The sequence below is a fragment of the Melozone crissalis genome, unplaced genomic scaffold (genome assembly GCF_028551555.1).
Source record: "Melozone crissalis strain CALT ecotype California unplaced genomic scaffold, PUWL_Pcris_2 ptg000012l_1, whole genome shotgun sequence".
Lineage (NCBI taxonomy): Eukaryota > Metazoa > Chordata > Aves > Passeriformes > Passerellidae > Melozone > Melozone crissalis.
Genome location: NW_026535790.1, coordinates 9,824,383 through 9,847,408, shown reverse-complemented (window position 1 = coordinate 9,847,408; position 23,026 = coordinate 9,824,383). Strand labels below are relative to the sequence as shown.

At 41.5% G+C, this 23,026-nt stretch overlaps 1 protein-coding gene across 1 annotated transcript in view; it reads left to right on the top strand.

The window, feature by feature from the left end:
- Positions 1-6,073: 6,073 nt before the first annotated feature.
- BAIAP2L1 (BAR/IMD domain containing adaptor protein 2 like 1) overlaps positions 6,074-23,026 on the top strand; it is a 32,901-nt gene continuing 15,948 nt past the window's right edge. The window contains exons 1-3 of the mRNA XM_054270924.1: positions 6,074-6,199; positions 14,284-14,359; positions 17,077-17,163. Of these exons, the coding sequence (XP_054126899.1) occupies positions 6,149-6,199; positions 14,284-14,359; positions 17,077-17,163 (214 nt within the window). The 5' untranslated portion in view covers positions 6,074-6,148. The remainder of the gene's footprint in view (positions 6,200-14,283; positions 14,360-17,076; positions 17,164-23,026) is intronic.

Here is a 23,026-nt window from a genome sequence, read left to right as displayed (position 1 = left end):
TAATTCTCCATGGCAGTAAGGCTCCATGAGAGAGAGGGGTTAATGAGCTACAAATTTCTTTGCAATACGGAAATGCAGTTCTAGGAGTTTTGCCAATTTTAACTACAAATTACCAATATTATACGTGCTTGGTCTTTGTTTTCCTTACTGTGAAAAGGAAGAGGTAAGAACAGCACCAAAATTCTCTGAGAATCCTCACAGCAGCCCTGCTTTACACCTGGTGCACATTTGTTCCCAGCCCAGCAACAACATCACAATTGAGGCGTCTTTATGTTCTACCCCACAACAAACACTGATAATTCCTACTCTGGTTCCAATACAGAATCTCTTACATTACTAGGACCAGCAATGAGCAGATCTCTGTTTAGCTGCACAACTCTACTCCCAGCCCCAGGCAAAACCAGTTTATCCATTTGGGACAGTGCACACCTGTTGTTAGTTAATCCCCAGCTGACAAATTACAAAAGGGAGAATAACAAACACGTAGCTATTTAAAATAATGTGTTTTCTGCATGACTCACCTCATAAACCCCTGGCACCTAAATGGATTAGAAGTTTATAACAGGAGTTTCATCAGGATGTTGGCTCACTACTAGGGCTGGCTTCCAAAATAAAGTTACAAATCCCAAGGCATATTTAGATTTCAATAGCATGAACATACTAACTGCACTTACACTCTTGAGAAAAAATTCCAAGGCTGTGTCTGAGCAATGTAAAGGCTGTTTCATTCACTTGCCACTAATATCTATCTTGTTCATTATAAACCTCTTGAAAAAAGCCTTATCCCTACAGATAATGTGTATTTCTCTCCCTCCATGGTGCATAGCACGCTTGCCATCTAGTGGGCACAGCACGAGAATTAAGGCACAGCCACTCTCAGCAGGAAATGAGCAGTCACAAAATGTGTGAGTGTAACAGCTTTGAATTAAATATTTCAGCTAGCAGCAGAAAATTATCATCATAGCTAGCAGGACTGCCTATTAGATTCCCTTGAATGCTAAATTTTGTCCAAGTCCTAGGCAACCTCATGGAAGAAACCTTTTAAAAAACACTTTCTTCCATACCATATGTTCTTTTTAGTCTCAAAAACAAAATAAACCACAGTGATGAAATCAGATTATAGTTCATCTTCTAATACTGCCAAGATAATTTGAAACATGAGACTATTGAGACACAAAACAGAAGCATCCAAAGCCTTCATCTTCAAGACAAAAACATAATCTAATTTTTAGCCTGGAGAAAGAAGAGTTAATAAAAAGCATCTTGCACTTCCTTGATTCAACCCCCCAAAGTACAGTCAATTAATTACGTGTTTAAATTAAGCATTTGATTAAGTGTCCTCCTTGACCAGAGAGCTCAGTATCCTATTGACCTGTGAGTCTGAGTTACAGCTCATTTGCTTTGAAACCAGCCCAGGACAATGAACAGCAGGGAACAAAATGATTTTGTGCTTGCTTGCATCAATTTAAAAATGGAGTCAATCCTTTAAATGATGCAGAGCTGAATCAGACTGAAAGGGTCAGTAACCACTTCAAAGTTTTGTATAATTCTTTCAAAGACACTTTGTGTAAGTTTCGGTGTGCTCTTGCATTGTCAGTTTCAAGGGGATTAAAATACTTGAAAAATTCCTTGTAAGAGTCAACAGAGGGCAAAAAATACCCATCAATCAGAAAAGAGAGCTTGTAGAGTCCCTCTAATTTCCTGTTCAGAAAATTATATTCTGACTTTCAATGTAGTTTAAAATCATCAAATAACATGCTGTGCACAATTTTTTTCCTTAATCAAGTTAAACATCTGCTAATGACCACGGGGAATGAAATAGGCCACAGCTGGCTGGATCATGCACATGTGATTACTGCTTAGCCACAATTTGTGTAATTAGTTACAGTGCTACTAAGCTACTTAAAACACATGTTAAAGATCTGATGATGAGCTGATATTAATAGGTCTTCAGAGCAAGCTTAAATCCTTCCCAAAGAATGTTTGGATATGTCTTTGACATAGCTGACATGCAAACAGAACACATGCAGAAAATGACTGTACATCAAAATATTACTGCTTTTAAAGAAACACATGTGTTTACTTAAGGGAATATTTCTGAGCATGTACATTTTCAAAAGATGCATCAACAACACCCTTTTCTCATTACAATCTGTTATATAGGGCTGGCAACACACAGGGAAATTTTTATTGTGGCTATTCATGTTCCAAAGCTTAAACCCTACAAGGGAGAGCTGCCTTCTGGAGGGAATAAATACAAGCCCTTATTTTGAGTGGGTCCCTCGACAGCAGTTTTGCTAAATCTGTGTGATTCTGCCTTTGGCACACATGGAATGAGCTGCTGGGCTGGGGCCCAGAGAGGCACTTCCAGCAAGAGCTGCAGAAAGGCAGGTTCAGGTGCTGGCAGCCTCAGCCCCAGGCCAGCCCATGCTGGAGCACCTTACCCACTGCAAGGGGGACACCAGCCAGCTGAAATCCAAGCCAGCCCTCACAAACAGCCAGTGTCACGGGTAACTGTTGGGATTATACAGCTATAATATATATATAATTATAATTAATAATATGTATAAATTATAATTATAAATATTATATAATTACAGTCCTTCAAACATTTCAGTTTACCATCAGGGAAGTGTAAAGTGAGGCAGAATGGCAGGTAATGAGGAAGGAGTTTTGTTTTCTCAATAGGAACATTACAGTCAGAGCTCTGTTTACAAGGCAGAGGATCCTGATGAGCACAGGCAGCTCAGCTGGAAGGTGGCATAGACCAACACAAATGTTAAACACTGTCTCTATAACACTATGGAGTATTGTCATATTTATTTGTCAAGTTACAGGCTCTTTCAAATAAAACTTTCCTCAACTTTTCCTTCAAAATTCAACTGGATGAAGCCCTGAGCAACCTAATGCTGAATTTAGCCCTTCTCTGATGGGACTGGACCAGCTAAGCTACTAACCTGGTAAGTTCCCTCAATATTCTTGAGGTGTAGCTTTTGCTTGAGACAAAGTGCAGAGAACAGATGTAGTTATACCACAGGATGTGTTCACCACCAAAGAAAAAATATTTCCTTCTTCATCTCTTCTGGCCAACAAATCCATATCTGTTAAAAGTAAACATCAAAAACAGGTAATCAGATTAATTTTAATTCCAATCAGTTCAGAGAGTAGATGTGATTGGTGATCAGAACTAGACTCCTGCTCTGAACCCTTCTCCAGAGCAAAGACAGCAACTGCTCTTCAGAGTCCCTAAGAAACAATACCAACATGCAAAACCTGAGATCTCAAACACCCAAACTTCAGTGAAATTGGTGAATAGATAAACCAGAAAAGTCTACATAAAACAATACATCTCACAATAGTATGTTTATTGCAAATGCCTACAGGAGTATGTAGGCAATGGAGCATGAAGAGGTATTCATTAAAGTTTCAGCTCTGCAAGCTATTAAACATTCTGTCCTGATCACACCAAAGTGTTATAGCAGACTGCTGCACTCATGTTTAAATGTAAGAGCATCCTTAAGCAACTTGTAAAAATGAAACCTCATTCAACCATTCCAAATTCCTCTTGTTTGCACACATCAGGGTTAACTCCAGCTAACACTAATCTTTACACAATGTAAGATAAAAATCCCCTATTAAGAGAACAAAGCCTTTGCATTTGAATTACAAGCTCCAGCAGAATCTTTTCCTAGTGAATTTGAAAATTTATGATAAATAGAAAAGGCCTGGATACTCAAAGAACTGGATTTGGCTGTCAAGTTTCCAGTTTTGCAGTCACAGAGTAAAGTTAAATATCTGAACTATTTATGGTTATTTTTATTTTAATCTGGAGATAGATGAAATAATAGATGTAATCATTACCCCAAATTAAGGATTCTGCCCTGCTAGCTTCATTTCCCACTTAGGTATTCCTTAAAGACTGTTTTTTCTAAGTTTCTTTTCTTTTCTCCACAGCTTTACAAGTGGTATAATACCATATTATTTATTTCCATCTTTATTTTCCTTTTTTTTAAATACCGAACAGCTCTAAAAAAACAAAAAAAAAATTACCTAAAAACTCTTAAAAAATGTGTGCGCAGAAACACTACGGAAACAAACACCAAAGATCATACCAAATACCAAAGGTCATACACAGATGTAGGAAATTCAGTAGAACTTTAAAATATTTACATCTGCTTACAAGGTAAAAAGAAAGACCTTTACAAATGTATATTTTGAAATCCTGAGAATTCCCACAAAGTGTTAAGTGTCGTAACAACTTAAAAACTTCTACCTAAATAAATTATCCATATTGTTTCTGTCTGATATGCATACTCCATTTACACTCACACTAATCTACTGTGACTGAACTGAGCAAGCCAGCTGGAAACAAACACCCTGAATCCTGGGTGAGCTCCCAGAGCTGCACAGCACTCAGAGGAGAGAGAAATGCTGTGCCCCTAACAGGAATAAAACACTCCCAGCTCCTTTAGCAGGAATCAGGGAAGGAAAATCCATTTCTGCATCTCCCTTTGGGTACCTGCCCCCTGAAATTTGAACACCAGCCTATTAGGGAGCAACATCCTTTTCAGGCACTGGCATATGGTAACACAAAAGTTGGTAGCACCCAGTCTGTTTTCAGAGTTGTAACAAACTCTGCAGACAAAAGACGTGGACATAAACAGTGACTCTTCCTGCCATGCTCAGGCAAGCAGCCACATCACATTTGACAGGGCTGTTTGTACTAGCAAACAGGGCTTAGAGGGAATATCAGTTGTAGATCTGGGCCCAAACCAATCCATTATGGCCATAGGACAACATTATAAATTAAACTGAAAAGCAATTAACACCATACATACCAGAAGTCTGTAAAGACCTCAGCTGGGAGTATGAAGTCTCCTGAAACCCCCTTTCTGCCCAGCATTTTGGCTACATTCTAGAGAACACCTTACCACCTCAGATAGTAAATTGTAATTCTAAAGGCACCTCCACTTGCTCAAAAACATTTTTGCAGCTCTCAAAACTCCGTAACAGCTTCCTTCCTCACCAGAGTCCAATATCTAGGATTCTGATCCAAGTCCAGTTTTTATTGCTGTGATAAAGTGAGGGAAACAGAGGTAAAGACAGCGACCAAGAGAAGGGCAGCCAGCGTGTGAGGAGGGCAATTACACCTCACACACTCGATACCCAGCACCATAACCTACTTATGAAGGTTATGAAATTCCCACAAAGCCCTTCAAGATAGTGCCTGTATTATTTTATCAGAAAGATATTCCAACTGGCATACCTTAATCTCACAATCTGGACAATTTATGGTCCACAAATATTTACAGCTTCCCGCAGCCTTCCTCAAACACCCCCCTCCATGAAGGACTTGAAGTCAGTTCACAGAGGAGACATGACTGAGGGCAGTGTTTTATTGGGTGTGTATTTAAAACAAATAGAAAACTTCAGCGTGGAGCAGGAAGCTCGGGCAGTGCACTAGACCAGGACTCGGGGGAAAAATATTTGTGTCCATTCCTGAGGGGGTCTCAGGAATGGGGGTCTCAGGAACAGGAATCTCGGGATTCTAATCTAGGAGATTCCTAATCTAGGAATCTTCCCCCTCTGCTCTCCCTCATGAGGGCTGCTGTGGAAGGAAGCAGGGGGATCACCCCTCACCGCACTACCATCACCGGGGCTACGCTAATTCATCCTGACTAATTAATTCCTACAGAACCCTCACTGAATTGCTGGGAGGAAAAGTTTACCTCCGCCTCCTGCGGGGATTTCCTTCCACTCGGCCCGGGCCGGGCTTTGGCAGCGGGGCAGGGGCTCCCAGGAGGGGAGGATGATGAGGATGGGGATGAGGATGGAGGCGGCGCTCGGGGCGGGCGGTGGCGGCGGCTCAGGTAGGGGCGGTCCGAGCGCTCCGCCCGCCCCGCCCCGCCCGGCCGTGCCGAGCCGAGCCGAGCCGTGCCCGCCGAGCCGAGTGCGGCGATGCGAGCCCGGCCCGGCCCTCCCCGCCCGCCGAGCCAGTCCTGCCGCGTCGGGAGCGGCGGCGCAGGGCCCGCCCCGGCGGCGCTGCCCGGCTGGTTCCGCAAGTTTCTGACACTTGGTGCCCGGAACGCGAGGCTGCGCTGCGCTGGGGCCGGGGCGCTCCGCAGGACTGAGCTCTCCCGCCGGCACCATGTCCCGGGACCCCGAGGAGGTGAACAGGCTGACGGAGAACACGTACAAAGTGAGTGCGGGCCGGGGACGGGCTGCCCGGCCACCTTTGCCCCGGGGGCCGCGGGAGGCGCGGGGCAGCCGCGGCTCCTCACGCGGAAACGCAGCGAACTTTTATCTTTTTTTTCCTCTTTACTTTCTTTCTTTTCTCTCTCTCTCTTTTTTTTTTTTTCCTACTCTTTACTTTTTTTCTTCTTTTCTTGTCTGTTGTTTTTTCCCCCTTTCTCCCTCTTTTCCCCGCTCCCGGGGTTATCCCGTCCGGCCGCTCCCCCTGCCCGCAGCCCCCGGGCGGGCACGGCCGCGGCACCCCCGGGACAAGGCGGCTTCCAGACCGGTTCCTGCCTCTCCAGCAGGCTCGGTTCAGCAGCCAGCCCTAAATCCCTCCGTGTGTTTTGGGGACAAGGTGGTTTGGCGATCCTGGTGGTTGTGGTCCTCTGCTTGAACCGTTTCTCCATACGGGCCAGCGCCTAAAAATGGCTTAACGCTGAATTAAGTTGCTTGCCAGCGTCCCGAGCTGATAATCAGATTTATGATGGTGCGCCCTAGCACTGCCTCAAAGGACCGACTGCTGTGGGGAGTTCAGTTCATGTTGGGAAGTTTTAAATTTTCCAAAATGCCTTGTTATTTGTACAATTAAAAATATTTTGTTTATGGGCACCAGACATTTGTTCTGAACTCTTTCTCCCTATAAACACACTCTTTCCAAAACGCAGCAATTCTAATTGGGAAAAATTCCCCTGAGAATCATACTTTTGGTTAGGTAGTGAAGTAACCCATAGTTGCATCTGTAGTCCTCATTCTGTACAGTGTGTTGTACCAGAGAAAGCTCTCAAATTTGCATGATTGAATGCATTTGCAAATTTAACTTACAGCTGCACTGCACTTGTACCTTTGAGCCCTAAGGAAAACTTTCTGGTGGATTGTTCTATTTCACTATTTACTAAATTTTTCTGGTTTATTATCAAATGTTTTCCTATTTCTGAAGATGTTGTCATCAGTACTTAAAGATTTCCAAAAACATTTACTAGGAGCAAATTTTACTGTTACTTTTGTTGTTCTTCAACACACATTTAAGTCAACTTTATCCCTCCCTTTAAGTAGTCCAGTTATATTGGGGTCATGTTGTATTTGCTGTTTACTTTCTTTGGACTTCGATATCAAATTCATGCGAAACTACTGAAAAAAATGAGGTTATCTGGGTATAAATTTTGTCCTCTAGAACCAGAGCAGATAATCTAAATAGTCTGGTGCTTTTTGGTATCAGTTACGTTTGTGGCAAGGCCATAAGCAAACATAAATTCCCCTCTCAGAAGAGCACCCTGTAAATACTGGCTCACAGAGGAGAAACCTGGGAAGTTGACTGTTCAGGGCTGTGCCAACAAAGGAATGCTCTCCTCTGTCGATTGACTTCCAGAATGCAGTCAAAACAGTTTTACAGAGGAGAGGGAAGATCTCCTGTGTGTTTTAATGGATATAATTTAAAATAGTCTTTAAAGGATCGAGAGACGTCTAAATAGCAAAACCTTCCCTGTTATTCAGTACTTATTTCCTGGGAAAGTTTGTGATTTAGTTTTGTTTTCTCAACTAATTCAAAGGGGTCTTTAAGATCGAAATAACCAGGAAAACCACAAAGGAATACAAAGTTAATGTTGACATTGTGATGAAATGTCTCCTCTGTAGGTATTTTGAGAGGTCTGGCATGTTGCATCACATAGCTCGTACTCACAGGCCTGGAAACCCTCCTGCCCTGCCCTCATTAAAAATTGAAACTTTATCCAGATAAGGTATAAAGGCTGCTTTAGATAGAGGATGGATTCGGGGTCCACTTTAAAGCACTTATTTCTCCATCAAAGTTGAAATCTTGAAAAGAGTCGGTCACCCTTTAGGGGCAGGGAGCAGGAGCCTGTGTATTCAGCACTGGCTGGGACTGTAATCACAGCTCCCCCATGTAAAACAAATGAACACCTCTTTGTGCTGTGCTCCAGCCTGAGTGGAGAGTGTGCTCTCCTTTGTTCAGCATTTCTGCCCCTGCCTGTGCCATGCCAGCAGTGCCCTGCCTGAACCACCGTGCTGGGATGGTAAAACCCAGAGCCTGCTTGGGCATCTCCTACCTGTAGGAAAGGCTTGGTCTGGGGAAAATCCAGTTCAGTGCAGTGCAGCGATGCCATCTGTGCTGCAGGACCAAATGCAGGCTTAAGACGTCTCAAAAAAAAAAATCAAGTTTTGGGTGACCTGGAAAAATAATAGAAAATTAAATTGAATACCTTGCTGGCCTGCTATTTTCAGGGGGGTGGGGGAGCGTTGTGTGATTTTTTTTTCCTTCTTTCTTGCAGTGCTAATCCACTGGATTTATTAAATACCTAGTAACCTGTGTTATACAAAGCTTCAAAATATATTTACAGAAGTCATCAGGTGGCTGAGTAATGCCGTTTTATTTTTATCTTGTTCTTCCTTTCTTCTGGCAACAACACCACAAAGTGAATACCTCAATGTTTTCCAGCTAACCTGACTAAATAAACAGCATAATTCACAAACGTGTGTGCGCACACCAAAACCAGGGCTGACATTTACCCTTTATGTAAGATCTGGAGAATCACTCTAATGCATGATAGGAATGGCACGTGCACAATGAAGCCCAAGGGCGTGGGAGCCTATGACTAAAGAGGGCCAGAGCCTCCTCCTGCCAAGGAGTGCTGAGAGCTTCCCTGGTATGACACTGCCCTGCCCTGGCAGCTCCCTGTGGGACACGGGACACTGTGGGACCCCCTGACACTCAGATGCTCACCCCAGCAATGTGTTGTGTGTGGCTGTGTCCCTGCAGCCCGCACAGGTTTTGTGCTCTAAGTGGGGAAAGCTGCTTGGCTGTGACACAGGGAGTGCAGGGGAAAGGGGACAGGAAAGTGCAGAGGTACAGACCTGTCCTTCTGCCTGGATGGGCCAAGGGCTGGGCAGGCAGCTCACGGTGTTCCTGTGGGGTGGGTGAGGTTTCCAGAGATCTTGATAATGGCATTATTTTTGCTGCTTATCTTGGATCTAAGATAGATCTCTCCGTATTCAAGTGAATCGTACCCAGAAAGTTTGATTATCAACCAAAGCACAATTTAAAAAAACCTAAAACACCTCCTTCGCCCAAAAAAACCACTTTGTGCTCCCCAGAGGCGTTGAGATTTTGGTAGGCTATATTGTTTTATCACAGAAATAGATCTGATAAATTCAGTTTAAAGTCCTAAATTCCATGTTTCTGTATTTTAAAAAGACTCACAGTTATATTAAGCTACTGGATTTATGTATCAAACTTCAAATTCACCAATGGTCCCAGCACAAGCTGCAGTCAGGCTGTTGCTTTGCATCCCTGCATTATAAATCTGACTTGGGGGAAGAGGAGCCTTTGGGAGTTTGTATAAAATCCAGTTCTTCCTCAGTATAAATGATCTCTTCTGCCCTTATTTAGAGTTATGCCTACTTGAGGTCTATCCTTGGGCATGTGTTCATAACCTGGAAAGGTTTGTATTTGAAACACCCTGATGGATGATGTATTAATGTTTCTCTTAAACAAGAAATGTTCCACCAAGACGACTAATACTTAGTCATAAGAATTAGTCTTTTTGAATAAACACTGGCATCTTGATTTAGTCTTTTCCATTCTGTTAAACCTGTTCTAAAATATTAAACTAACATACAAATGGGATATCTTAGCATGAGATGTGCCGAGGGCTCAACTGTGCCCTTCTGAAAACTGCATTATGAATTTCAGGAGCTAAAGGAGGAGATGAAATGCATAAATGCTTCAAGTGCAGTAGAGCACAGTGTTATTTCCCTTTTGTACACCTTCTGAATCTTCTCAAGGAGGGGAGGGGTCTCAGACATAGTGTGGCAACACTAGGGACTTCTTAAAAAATTAACTCATTTTCAATTTGAGAAATAACAATTTAAACCAAATCACCAGTAGCTATACAGAGCTTAGCTATGAATAGCTATAGTGATGGTAATAGGAGTGAGGGTAGACGTCAAGATCTACTTTTCTCTGGTACTTTTCTAATTTCAGAATTCTACCCAAATACTTTGTAATTCACTCTTGCAAGAGTGCCTGCAGGATGTAAACTTGAAACTGCAGGGAGCCTATGCATTGTTTAGTTGTGTTCATACCTGCTGAGCTATTGTTCAGTGAGGTGTGTCTGTAAGTAAAAAGCAAAGCTGAGCATTTACAGGAAGGCACTTTTACAATGGCTGTCATTTGGTTTGAAGATTAGCCTTGTTTATGTGACGATCAGGAACTGCGGAAGGTTTAATACCCACACACAACAAGTGGAAATTCAGGGCTTCTTCCTCTTCAGCCAGCTCCCTGCTACCAGGCTGGATAACTCACACTGGTTTTATGTGGTGGAAGGAACACAGCAGCTCTTACAACAGATTCTCTGAGGATTTAATGACTCAAACCACCAGAATAGGTTTCTCTTATGCTTTTTTCCCTTGGAAGGTCGCTTTTGCCAGCTCTGAAGGTCTCTGCATAAAAGATGTTTCCAGTTGCCTGTTTTGTAAATGTTTCCCTTTATTTCCATTCATCCTAAATAATAGAAAGCTGGAGGATCTGATCATGTGCCTCCTCTTCTCGTTAATTATTCTGTTCATGAGAGGTAGTGTGTCACTGGAATATAGGACACACGATTGACAATTAGGAGGCCCTGTTTGTGCCTCACTCTATGAGCAAATGATGTGTTGTGAACCACTTTATCCCTCTCAAGCTCTCTCTCACTTTGTGATGTTTATTTGGATTAAGACAAAGGTTTTATTTGCATGTCCTTGTACACCAAGGCAGATAAAATACTGTTATTTTCTGAGACTTTTGACAATTTTAAGTTCATTGTTCTCCTGATGAGAAATTTTTCTCTGTTCCTCTGTCCTTCTTTTTGAGAAGTTTTGAGATCTGACTTTATTGTGTGACTTGAAATTTTGCACTGGTGTTCAGTCCCACTCATTTTTGTGACCTTTTCTTTGGGCTAAAAGAGAAGCTATAAAACTGTAAGACACGGTAAGAAAAAGAGAAAAAGTAGCTGTACAAATTGATTGGAGTTGCACTTGTCCCCTATAACTTCTGAAGTTGAATAAAATACTACAGTAATTTTAATTTATCTGAAATGTCTTGGTAATATCAAATCTATAGCTCATTCTGAAGAGGGAGTTGCCTGTGACAGTTTCCATTTCTGATAAAGTGTTCTAGATACTTCTCCTGGACTTCAAAGACAGCCAGTGGTTACCTGTCGTTAACTGTATTGAAGGACCACTAGAAGCAAGGCCAGGTTTTTTGTTTGCTTTGGGAATCTAGTCTTCAGTAGAAAGGAAGAAGATCACACATTATGCTTTTTTCCTAATGCATGAAAGGGAAATAATCTGAGAATTATTTCATCAGGTCATCTTGGAGACGTGGCAGGGGGGTCAGGGAGAGTTTAGTTTTTCTATTGAACACAAACCCTTGATTGAGATGAGCCTTGCCCATGCTGGGAGGATCAGCTGATCCCCATAAACCAGACTGGGAAACCAAGACTCCAAAGGGGAATTTCCATGCCGAGGTTTTTGCCGTTTCTGGGGCGTTCACGTCCAGGGGCTGGCACTGCTGACAATCAACCTCTGTGGCCTGAAACCCTTCCAGAGCCTGCCTGGGCTGCAGGAGAAAAGGTCCACGAGCTGTGCTCCTTCCAGCTGCTGCAGGCACTGCCTGTAAGCCGTTTCCTCACCTTTCCCAGTGGTTTTTTGTGCACCTTGAGCAGGTGTGATGTCCTGGAGCTCTCCCCCTGAGCTCCATTGGACCTGCTGTGTCTGTAGCAGGGTCTGTGTCTGCTGTACACAAACACCTGCTCTGGGATTGTCACAGGTCCAGTGACAATCAAGAGCTGCTGCAGAGAGAGGAGCTGTCAAGGGTAATTTTATTGGGGTTTGTTCACTTCCTCCTGAATGAAAACAACTGACACAAGTGCAATTACTGGTTTGAAATCTGAATTAGAAGATGTCAGGGAAACTGGAATCTTTACCCCTGAATGCTTAAGACAGTCATTCCAAAAATCAGTACTTCAAGGCCAATAATTATCACATTATTCTTAGAATTTTGGAGAAGGTGGCAATAAGGGGTTTTACTCTGTAATTTTTTGTTTTGAGGAACAGAGTTAGCATAGGCAGAGGCTTTCAAGATTATTTTCAGTATAGAGTGGCAATTCAAGGTGGCATTGAGATTCTTACTTGCCATGGACACACCCCATCATGATACGTCTTTTTTTCCCCATATCCTTGAACATACAGGACGCTTTATCCTGAAACAATCCCCTAATTCATCTTTTTTTATGTTTTTCCTTGTGATTCACTGACTCCATGTAAGTCAACAGACACCGTCTTTAGTACACAGCTGGGAAGAAATAGCAAAAAGTTGGAATAGGAAGAAACAACTTTCTCCTTGGAACAAGTGTCTCACAGTCAGAGTGCCTCAGCAAGGAGGAGAGCAGCAACACTGACAGCAAATTCCAGAGCTGGAGCAGGAGGAGGGATGTTCCCAGACACCAGAGCCTGAATATCCATCCTGTTCAGTTGTTAGAATAGCCCTTGGCATTGTTGGCTCCACCTGAAACAGCTTTCCCAAATGATTTCTGGATGTGGTTTGTGAGTTAACACAAATCAAGGGCCTGGGGACAATAGCTGGTTTGTTTGCAGTGATTACATTTGGGTGGGTGAGAGTTTAATGGGACAGACCAGAAAACAATCCCAGTTGCATTTAATTTGTACACAAAGGCAGTGAGGCCAGGTATTGTCATTCCGTGGCTGCTTTTGATGTAATTTATGCTATACTGGTATTGGAATCTAATCGTTTAATATATATTTTTAAATATCTATATTTTTACTCGAAATGACTGTTAAAGTGTTATTGGAGTTAATCCTTCACTTTTTATGTTCAGCAGAATCCAGGTGTAGTGCTGTCTTTGAAAAATAATAGAATTCTGTCTGCATGGCCTTGCCTGAAAACAGACAAATGTGACAGTATTGCTGTTCTCTTTGGGTCCACCTGTGTACTAAACATAAATATTTTCATTCTTTCATAACTACTTGTTAGTAGTACAACAGACAAAAGCTTGGTAGTATTTCACTTGTCTCGAGTCTTGTATTTCCTGTAAACAGAAAGCATCTGTTTTGAATTCCTTGAACCTGACAGTTCTGCTGTGTGAACAGCAGTGAGTGCTGTCATAAAAGTATTGCCATAAAAAATAGTAAGAATAACTGAATGGTGTCTACAGGAATCTCATTATCTTCTTTTCATGACACTATAATTTCATAGAGGAATGTCAGAGCCATAGATTTGTTAGGAATATTCTGGGGAAAGGAGGTCCAGAATCTGCAGGTTGTAGAATTTGCTAGGAATGAGAGCAGTCCTGCCTGGAGCTGCTGGATTTCAGATTCTGGTTGTTTCAGCCAGTAATTGTATTTGACAGTGAAAGCAGCTGCAGTGGATTTCCCCCCCCCCCCCCTTCTATTTAAATAAAGTCATCATTTTCATTTTCTTTCTGAAAAAAACATGGCTTTGCACAAATTTCAAACAAACAAAAAACATCCCAAAATGGCCAATTTCCCTAAATGCATCTGTAACACAGAAACCACAAAGAATATGAACCAGAAATCTGGTGAAATTTTTCTTCTTTTCTTTTCTAGCAATTTTTTAAGTTTAGAACTCAAATCTTGAACCACTGTCAGAAAGTTGTCTGAATTTATAAAACAATTAGTGGATAAAGGTTTTTCTCTCATTCCAACATTACCTACCATGAAAGATGACCTTACACAAGCTTTGATCACACACTTGATATCCTTTTCTATTATAAACAGCCAGACTCCTTGCTACCCCCTGTTGCAATAGTTTAACCTTATTTTTCCATTTGTTGATCTTAAATGCTGAGTTTCTTCTCCCTTCTATCCTTTATTTACCTGTATCTCTCAAATCCTCCAATTTTCATCCATCCATGGCCTTCTCAGTTGCGAACTAGCCCTGAGTGACACTGGGGTTAATACTGACGCCCACTGTGGAATTGCCTTGGTTATAACACAAATTTTGTTTTCTTTCACTAGAATGTTATGGAACAGTTCAATCCCGGGCTGAGGAATTTAATAAATCTGGGGAAGAATTATGAAAAAGCTGTTAATGGTAAGTTTTCCAGGTGCTACCTTTAGAAAGAATGTTTAATTCTCATTGAAATATACATATTGGATATGAGGGTTGTGTATGTAAGCTTAATTCCCAAGGTGAACTTTGGATGTGTTTAATTAAGTGGGAAAAAACCCCAACAAGCACAAATAAACAAATATATGCACCTTCTCTCCAGCCTTTTGGGGTTTTTCCACTGTCCTGGAGAAGCTGCATCACAAACACTTAAGCACAGAGCTCCTGCAAAATAAACTGAAAGTAGGTTTGAGTAACTCACATTGGAATAATCATTTTAAAAAACCAAAGTTATGTAAATTAGGTGTTAGGGTTTTTTTTTCTTTGAAAATACCTTCCAGAGATATTTCACATTCTTAGATCTGTTCCTGCTCACCTACACACGTCACTACTTAAGTAACCCTGAGAACAGAACAATGGGAATTAGTTCAAGTTGCAGGAGTGGATTCATTTGTTGTTGTTGTCCATACTGATCTTGATGCTATCTTTTTCATTGAGTCAAAATCAGAATGAATTTGAATTTGAATCTAAGGACCAGTCTCTCAAACATTTTAGAATATGATTGACTTCACAGAAACAATCCAAGTAGGGCTTTCCAGGATTGGGCTCCAGACTGCCAGAGCCTGCACTGTGGGACCTGTCAGAGCCTGCTCCATTTCCCCATGCAGACCTGTCAAACTGCTTGATACCATATTAAAACCATGTAAAATCTCTCTAATTTTGCCTCACTCAAGCCTGTGGCACATCAGTCCTCTGAGAAATGGGATCCTGCAGAAGTAGCGCTTAGCCAGACATTGAAATCTCTCTTCATGCAAATTTTAGACCTGGCTTGAGAAAAAGATAAAACCAAAGCCTGCTGGAGATGAAAATAGGGAAACGTTGACTTAATTGTGGCAGTGGTTAACGTGATGGATTAACATGTGGTTACCTAGTACCTGACCTTAGGAATTACAGGTAGTACCAGAAGGAATAACAAGTGTTTTCATATTCATTTGAAATATCTCTATACCAGTTTCTGCTTTTCACACACCTTGCTGTTGATATGTTACATTTGGGCTCTTGTTACATCTGCCTTCAAGCCTAGCTGATAAGGCATATCTAGCACGAATGCTTAATTTCAAATGAATCTTTACAGTGTTGCAACAACTGTTGCAAAGTCATCTTTGGACTCCCATAAATTGGTAATCTTTTCACCATCAGCTCTGAGTGGTGTAAATAGATCTGTAACAAGGAGTAAATACTCTGTTGCTAATCAAACACTTTGAAGCTTTTTAAAAAAGTTGGAGTATGCTCCAAAGAACATAAAACTTACAAGAACATAAAACTTACAAGAACTCCAGATATGTTTATAATGTATTTTTCTACACTTTGAGGACAAAAGGTCAAAAAACCTTTCCTTTCTGTAGAAATAATTTATATTCCATAGTGGTGAAGGGACTAGCAATCAGGGCTCTTGATTTGGCTTGGGTAGCACAGGGAACATCACACATTTCCTTCCTTTGTAAGGGCTTGTATTAGGAGAAAAGAGTGACTTGGGGCTGTCTTGAAAAAACACAGATAGGAAGAGTTGGACTGGCATCAAATCCTCTTGTGCAGGTGGCACACTGCTCCACCAGCAGCACCAGGATAATTCTTCTGCTCAGAAAGTTTGAACACAGAGCACCTGTGAGACAGAGCTTAGACAGAAATCACCCTTTCTAATGCAACAGCCTCAAAGAGAATCTTTGTTTGATTTGGAAAATTTTCAGGCTTCTCAGTGAATATACTGTTATGCAACCAAAGATGTCACCTTGCTAGTAAAAGCTATAAAATACAGGCCTGTAATTGGCAATTATATTCCTCGCAGGAAAAAAAGCATTCAGAAGTCAACAGCGAGGCTCTGCTTGACTTTCACTTTAGGTCAAGAATGTACTACTACAAAAAAATTGTGACAAATAACTTCAATAAGTTATTTTTCACATTAAAGCTTGCCAGTTTGTCCTTGTTCCTTATTTTCTTTGTGCTGTGCAGATCAGTTCTAGGCACTGAAGAGGCACAGCAGCCACTGTGGCTCTGTTCCCTGTGTGAGATGTTTCTCCCCACTGGCCTCCCTGCAGCTCCAATCCCCACATTTCTGTGTTCATTCCAGTGAAACTGGCTGTGCTGTTTAAATCAGCCCTGACCAGGAAATGATTAACTGGGAATCACTGAAACCTCGTGGTATATACTATTGGTTCCTGCTTCAGAGGGACAGGATGATTTGTTTCTGAGGGGCTCCTGGGACAGCTGCAGGTCCCTGGTCGTGGCCATTTCCAGCTCCCTGCTCTGGCTCAGTACTTTTGGGAAGTTTGGGGTTGCAGTTTGGGTTTTTCCAAGAGTTTTCTCTGTACCAAGGAACTTTGCTGTGTTCTGAACAGTGGCTTATGGCTCAGCCTTCCCACTAGAGGCTGGATGCCTGTGGGTATGCAGGGAGGCTGGAACTAAACAACAGGCTGAAATTTCATTAATGTATTCTGGAGTTCTGTCTTTGTTTCCTGGTGTCACACATCAGCAGGGAGCACAGGGACTTTGGTAACTCTGACAGAAGGAATTCCTTGTGGCCATGTACCCCTCTCTTACTCTGTGCTCTGGATGACAAGACTTCATAGGCTCATACATTAATAAAAATTGAAGATATTTTGATTTTTTTTTTTAACAGTTATGTTTTTTTCACTCACCCCCAGGTATGGTAGTGGCTGGAAGAGCATATTATGATAGCCTTGCAAAAATTGGGGACATATCAGCAGATTCTCCAGTTTCTAAAGAATTAGGTAAGTGAAAACTCCTTTTTTACATTACTCTAAAGTATAACCTTTAGTTTTGCTTTCCTACTGGCAGCTCACAGAACAAATGTGAAGTAGATAAGGATCAGTTAAAGTATGTTCTACTTTTATATAACACAGGTGGAAGGGATTAGATGCCTTTAAGGCATATTATTTCTCAAGACTCTTACAATGTTTTGACAAATTCAGCTCTTTTTTCCCTCCTTTGGTGAATATATCTTCATATGCATTCAAAATCATGTATTTTTATGCTCATATAATTCTAAAGTAAGTACCAAAAAACATATGTCTTGATTTTTAGTGCAGAGGTGAATGTTGAAATACTTTTGCAATAGAATATTGGTGTGAGAAGTCCTCATGTACAACAGCAGTTCTACACTAAAACAATTTTCTGGTTGAGTGTCATTGTGAAGGGTTCAGTTTTACTTCACTACTTTTGATCAAGTGTTATCACTAGAAGTTCTCAGGTGCATTTATATTTATTTTCTACTTGAGCTTTTGAAAGAGAAACTGTAGACTCAAAGACAGATTAATTTTACATTAATATAAATCCACTTCAAGTTCTGTACTCTCTGAAAATAATTTCTGAATATTTGAAAGATCAGCAGCAGCACTTGACCTTGACAACTTCACTTCTGTAGGCTGAGCAGCATAATTACAACACTGGGCAAGGAGTACAAAGTATTTGTGATATTTCTGACAAAAGATTCTCATGTCACTGCAAAGCAAAGAACTGGGACCTGTACTGCAAAGAATAAACATTTGTTTAATGCCTTCATTTGCTGTTTGACAAAAATAACTTGATGATGTGTATTGCCTCTGAACTTTTGATTTTGGGCAATGTAGGATGTAACTTGCATCTCCTCCTGTAACTCACCGTAATTTGTTAATTCAGCTGATTACCATGGATTGGTTTAGCAATTTTTTTTTTCAATATGTCTGGAGAAGTAGAATTGAGGGGGCAAACCCCTTCTGAAGGGTGGGCCCTGGTTTCTGTGTGGCTGCTGCATTTTCATGGTTTGCTCTGACAGCACTGGTGGGTGAGTGCTGAGGGCTGGGAGTGGTGGAACAGCAAACAGGGCAGAGCAAACAGTCCCGACAGCAGCTCCTCTGTTTGCTCTGCAGGCTGTTTACAGAAAGCAGAGCTGCTGCTGTCACACTATGGAACAGTTAAAAGAAATGGCTGTGCAGAGTCTTATGAAATAGCAGAAAAGGCACAATTACAGTTATTGCAATCAAGCAGTTGGTCAGATGCATGGAAGTGACTGATCTATTACTTGTCACTGTGGGACATTGCATATTTGGAAATATTATTATTATTGGGTAATCTTCTGCTGACTTCTGAAAATAGCTGTTTTTCCCTATTTGGGACAATAAAGAATTATGATTGAAAACGTATTTTTGTTAAACTATGAATTCCATCCTGCAATTACAAATCTTTTTCAAAATTTGTAATACCATATTGAGAAAACATGGCCTTCTTCCCTGCTTTCTGTTCACCTGCTGCTTTAACTGTTACTACAGAAAAATCTATTCTTCTTAAGGCAAACAGCAACCCTGGATTTCTTCCAACACACTTTCTGATGGAATACTTAATTTAGAGATAAGGAAAGTCAATGAATGCTGGAAAAGGCAGGATAACGTGGATAGGAGTCTGTGACAGATCATTTGCATTTTCAAGAAAAAGTCTTACAAGTTCTGAAGCTGGGCGACAATATTGGACTATTTACTAAAGAAATATGATACACCCAGGTGTCTCTAAAAGTATTTGCTTGAAAAGAAAAGTATTTACTGTACACTTTGGTGTTTTAATTATTAAAACATCATTGCAGTGCATGCTGAGCAGTATGGGGTGTGTAAGGAGAGATCAAACTTTGCCCATTCTAACTCCAGGGCAGCTGCTGCAGCCCCCGGTGCAAATCTCATCCAGGAATTCCTTTAGACCTGCCAAAACACAAGTGGTTGACCACTAGCAGCTCTGTCATGCATAATACTTCTGTTATCTCTGCCAAATTAGAGGTGGTTTCACAGTTCAAACCCAAACCTGCTGGGTGACCTAGAGTGCATTCACTGCCAATGTGATGTAAAGATTGGTATCAAACCACAGCCAACCCTTCCTCCCCACAAGGAAACACAGATCATGGGCTTCTGACATGAGACAGTAAAAGGGACACCAGCCCCACAGCAGGGGACAAACAGAAATGGAATAGAAATAAAGGAGATTTTTTTGAAGCAGAGGGTGGAAAGCAGAGAGGCTGGAGAAGTCATGGGGAAAAAAATCAAGTAAAAATGCTAGAAATCCTTTCTTCTGTTGAATGAGATTGGAGCAGAAGAGGGAAATGAGAATGAAGAGGAAATCTGGATATTCCAGCTGATTCAGAGCTTTTGTACTAAGTATCTCTGTCTTTCAAGTCTGGTTGAAGCTCTCTGCATTATTTTAATACAGAATAATTTAAGCAAATTGAGGAAGTCGAAGAATGTGCTGCAGTCATAACACAATCCTTATGAATAAGGGATGAGTTGATTGAGTCAACATTTTTTCTAATTTTGTATTTCCCTAAATTTCTGAGCTTGCAGTCCCTCAGACTTGGCAATGAGGATTAAAAGAACAGAATCTGAATTTATGTGCTTCAAGCTATTCTGCAATGTGGAATTTGCATACCTCTTTTCCTAGGCACCTTTTGGAAATCCCTCTAGGAACAAATGACAGAAAACAAGAAATTGCATGTTTAAAAATGTTAAGATTTCATACTATTCAAATTTCAGCATACCACACCAGCACTAAATGCTGTGTTTCAATAATGCAATAAAATAAATAAATCTATTTCACACAGACACTTCACCATGTTGTTAAAATAGTAACTTTCATGTGTTGCTGATTGGTTTTGTCTTGCCCAAAACACAAAGACTTGTCAGGCTTTGTCATGTCAATTTTTAGTGCTTATAATGTAAATAAAATCGCCTCTAGTAACACGGGCTGTCTCTGTAGGCTTCACTTGCACAAGGAATTGGGAAGTTATTTCCTGCTTGCCTATGGAATTCTGCTTCTCCTATCTTCCCAACTATCTCCTCCAGCACCTGACAGTCATTGTAGCTACATCTCATTTTATAGTGTGGGTGTCAAGTCCCACTCAGTTTGTTGTGTAGCAACGGTATCTACAGCAGTCACCCACAATTACATTATGGATCTGTACCCAGAGCTTGTTGCTCAAGAATTAAGGAGTGTAAACTATTAATTGCTAGTCCAAATAGAAGAAGAAAAGAAAAATATTTCATTGCATGGTTTTGATCAATGGAACTAAATAGCAGAAGATCGGTATGTTAATAGAACAATCAGAGGAGACAAAAGTCTCTCCTAATCCAACCAAGACTGATAATTTATTTAAAGGTTACTCTGATTTACAGTCTTGTTTTTTGTAGTTTCATTGTGTTAAAACTTAATTGGAAACAGGTATGCAGGAGCTTATGCTCATCTGCAGTCTAAAATGTAAGAATTCGGGAAAATTTGTGTTCCTTTCAGAAGAATTCTTTTGGTTAAAAACCACTACAAATGATCTAGAGAAGCAAGGATTGAAGCCAAAGATTGCTCTTTGTTGTAGCAGTCACAAGATAGAGAGAGGAGGGGAGAAAACCCCAAAACTGCTCATGGTGCACAGAGGAAGTGGAATTCTTTCCTGACAGAGGATGAGCCCTGAACTTGATGTTCCTCTCAAGCACAAAAGAACAGACTGTTCTTCAGGTTAAAAGATGGGATTTGAACACATTCATAAAACACTTTTTCCTGTCAAGTGGTGTAATTTTAAAAGTCTCCACAACTATGTCCACAACTGTCAACTTGTGTCACTCTCACTAGTGAGAAAATCAAGCAGAAAAATAGAAAATCCCATTGTTTAGGATGAATGATGCTAGCTCAGCTTCCATTAAAATAAAAAGGGGAGGGAGGAGAGTTGCTGGCTTACTTTAACACATATACATTGACCCTGTCAGCTGGAATCCTATTTCACTTGGAGAGATGACACCGGGCACTCTTCCCTTCTCCGGCTCATTTCAGCTGGAGGAGAGATCTGACATCTGCCCACCTCACTTCATCCATGGCATCCCTGCATCCCCGTGTGCTGCCTCTGGCATGGACTGTGCTGGCCAGAAAGGAGAGTGAAGTGTGCCAGCAGCTGCAGAACCTTTAGCACCTCATCTGGTGGAAACTTCTGGGAAACCAGCTGAGAGGCTGCAGTTTAAGTAGTTAGAATCAGGCCAGCTTTTCCTATGGAGCACTAATAAAAGAGTATTCTGCTATATTTATAATGGAATTTCATATGAAGAAGCCACTTTATTCCTGTGCTATAAAAGGAAACTACACAGAGAGCTGTCTTGAAAGAGAAATACAAAGTATTTGTGGGGTTTGACAGGAATAGGGTTTTGTATCTTCCAGTTATACAGTAACATTCCAGGCTTGTGCAATACAAACCTCCAGTCTGCTAAAAGAAAGGAGATGAGCCAGTCTTGGGTGTAAGTTCTGTAATAATTCCCTGCTGGAATGTAAACCAGAAATGATGCATTCAAGAAGCACCGTGAATGAGAGGTGGGTTTGTTACTGAACATAAAGAATGTGTCTAGAAACAGATACTGCAGTTTGTTCTTACAGAACTACCCAAAAAAGTTTGTTCTGTATACAATTATATTGTAAATTTTGTTATGAAGGCTTCCAGATAAGTTACACATTTTCAGGTTCTCGAAATGGCTGATGGGAAGAAGCAGAACGTGAAAGTACACAAGGCCTTTGGTAAAGATTGCAGTAGCACCAGAGAAAAGAAAGAAGACACATATTCATAGGATTTCAGTGATATTATCCCAGCTGTTTTTTCATGTTAAGTTAGATAATAGGTTACATTTTTCAGTCAATTTTAATATTTTATTCCCCACCTGCCCCAGTCTTACTGCACCCTACAAACCAAAGCTGTTTTTCCTGGTTTTAGTCAGTGATAAGCTGGGGTGTAACACCCCTGCAGCCCTGCCCTGTCAGGGTGGTTGTGTGGGGCTGTGTGGTGGTGCTGGCACCAGGACTGGTGTGTGGGCAGCTGCAGCTGGGAGAGCACCTGCCTGTGTGCCCTGACTGGGCTTCAGCTCAGAAACCCCTGATGGTGCTCATGAGCACACACCCTCAGGGAAAATGCATATTCAAAACACCTGCAATGAGTGAGGCTTGGCATCTTCCTGCTGTGCCTCAAAGGCCTGAGGAAGTAGTGAAGGGATTCCTTAAAGAATGTTTTCTCACTGTGCTGGAACAGGTAAATTCCAGGTGGGCCTGGAATGTGAGCCTCACTCACATCTCTGAAGCTGCAGTGCAGCCCTGGGCAGGATGCTCTGAGCTCACCTGTGTGCCCATGCTGTGTTTGCTGGGCTGTGGCCAGGTGTGGCTGGCCCTGAGTGACTCCAGGGGTGTTCTCCCCCAGCCTGAACCCCCAAACCCAGCTCCATCACCGGGGGCTCCTTTGGGGCAGGAGGTTGTTCTCTCCCACATCTCTGAGCTCAGGGTGCTGAGCACTCCCTGCCTTTCCTCAGCACCAGCCCCCGGTGAAATAAGCCTGTGTTGAGAAAATACTTCAGTGCTCTCAGTGAGAGGAAAAATGGAAAGAAAATGATAACTTTGTGAGGAAAATAATGTCATATTGGTAGCTAGCTTGTAAATCCTGTAGTGAAAGGATATATTTAGTCTGTACAGTCAGCTCTTCCTGCTGAATTATTTCTCAACAAAAAAAATAATCCAGTATCCATTGTAGATGTCACTAACAGTCCCACGGGGCAGGGCAGGGAACCAAACCAATTGTCTTGGACTTCTGAGTAAGAGAATTTT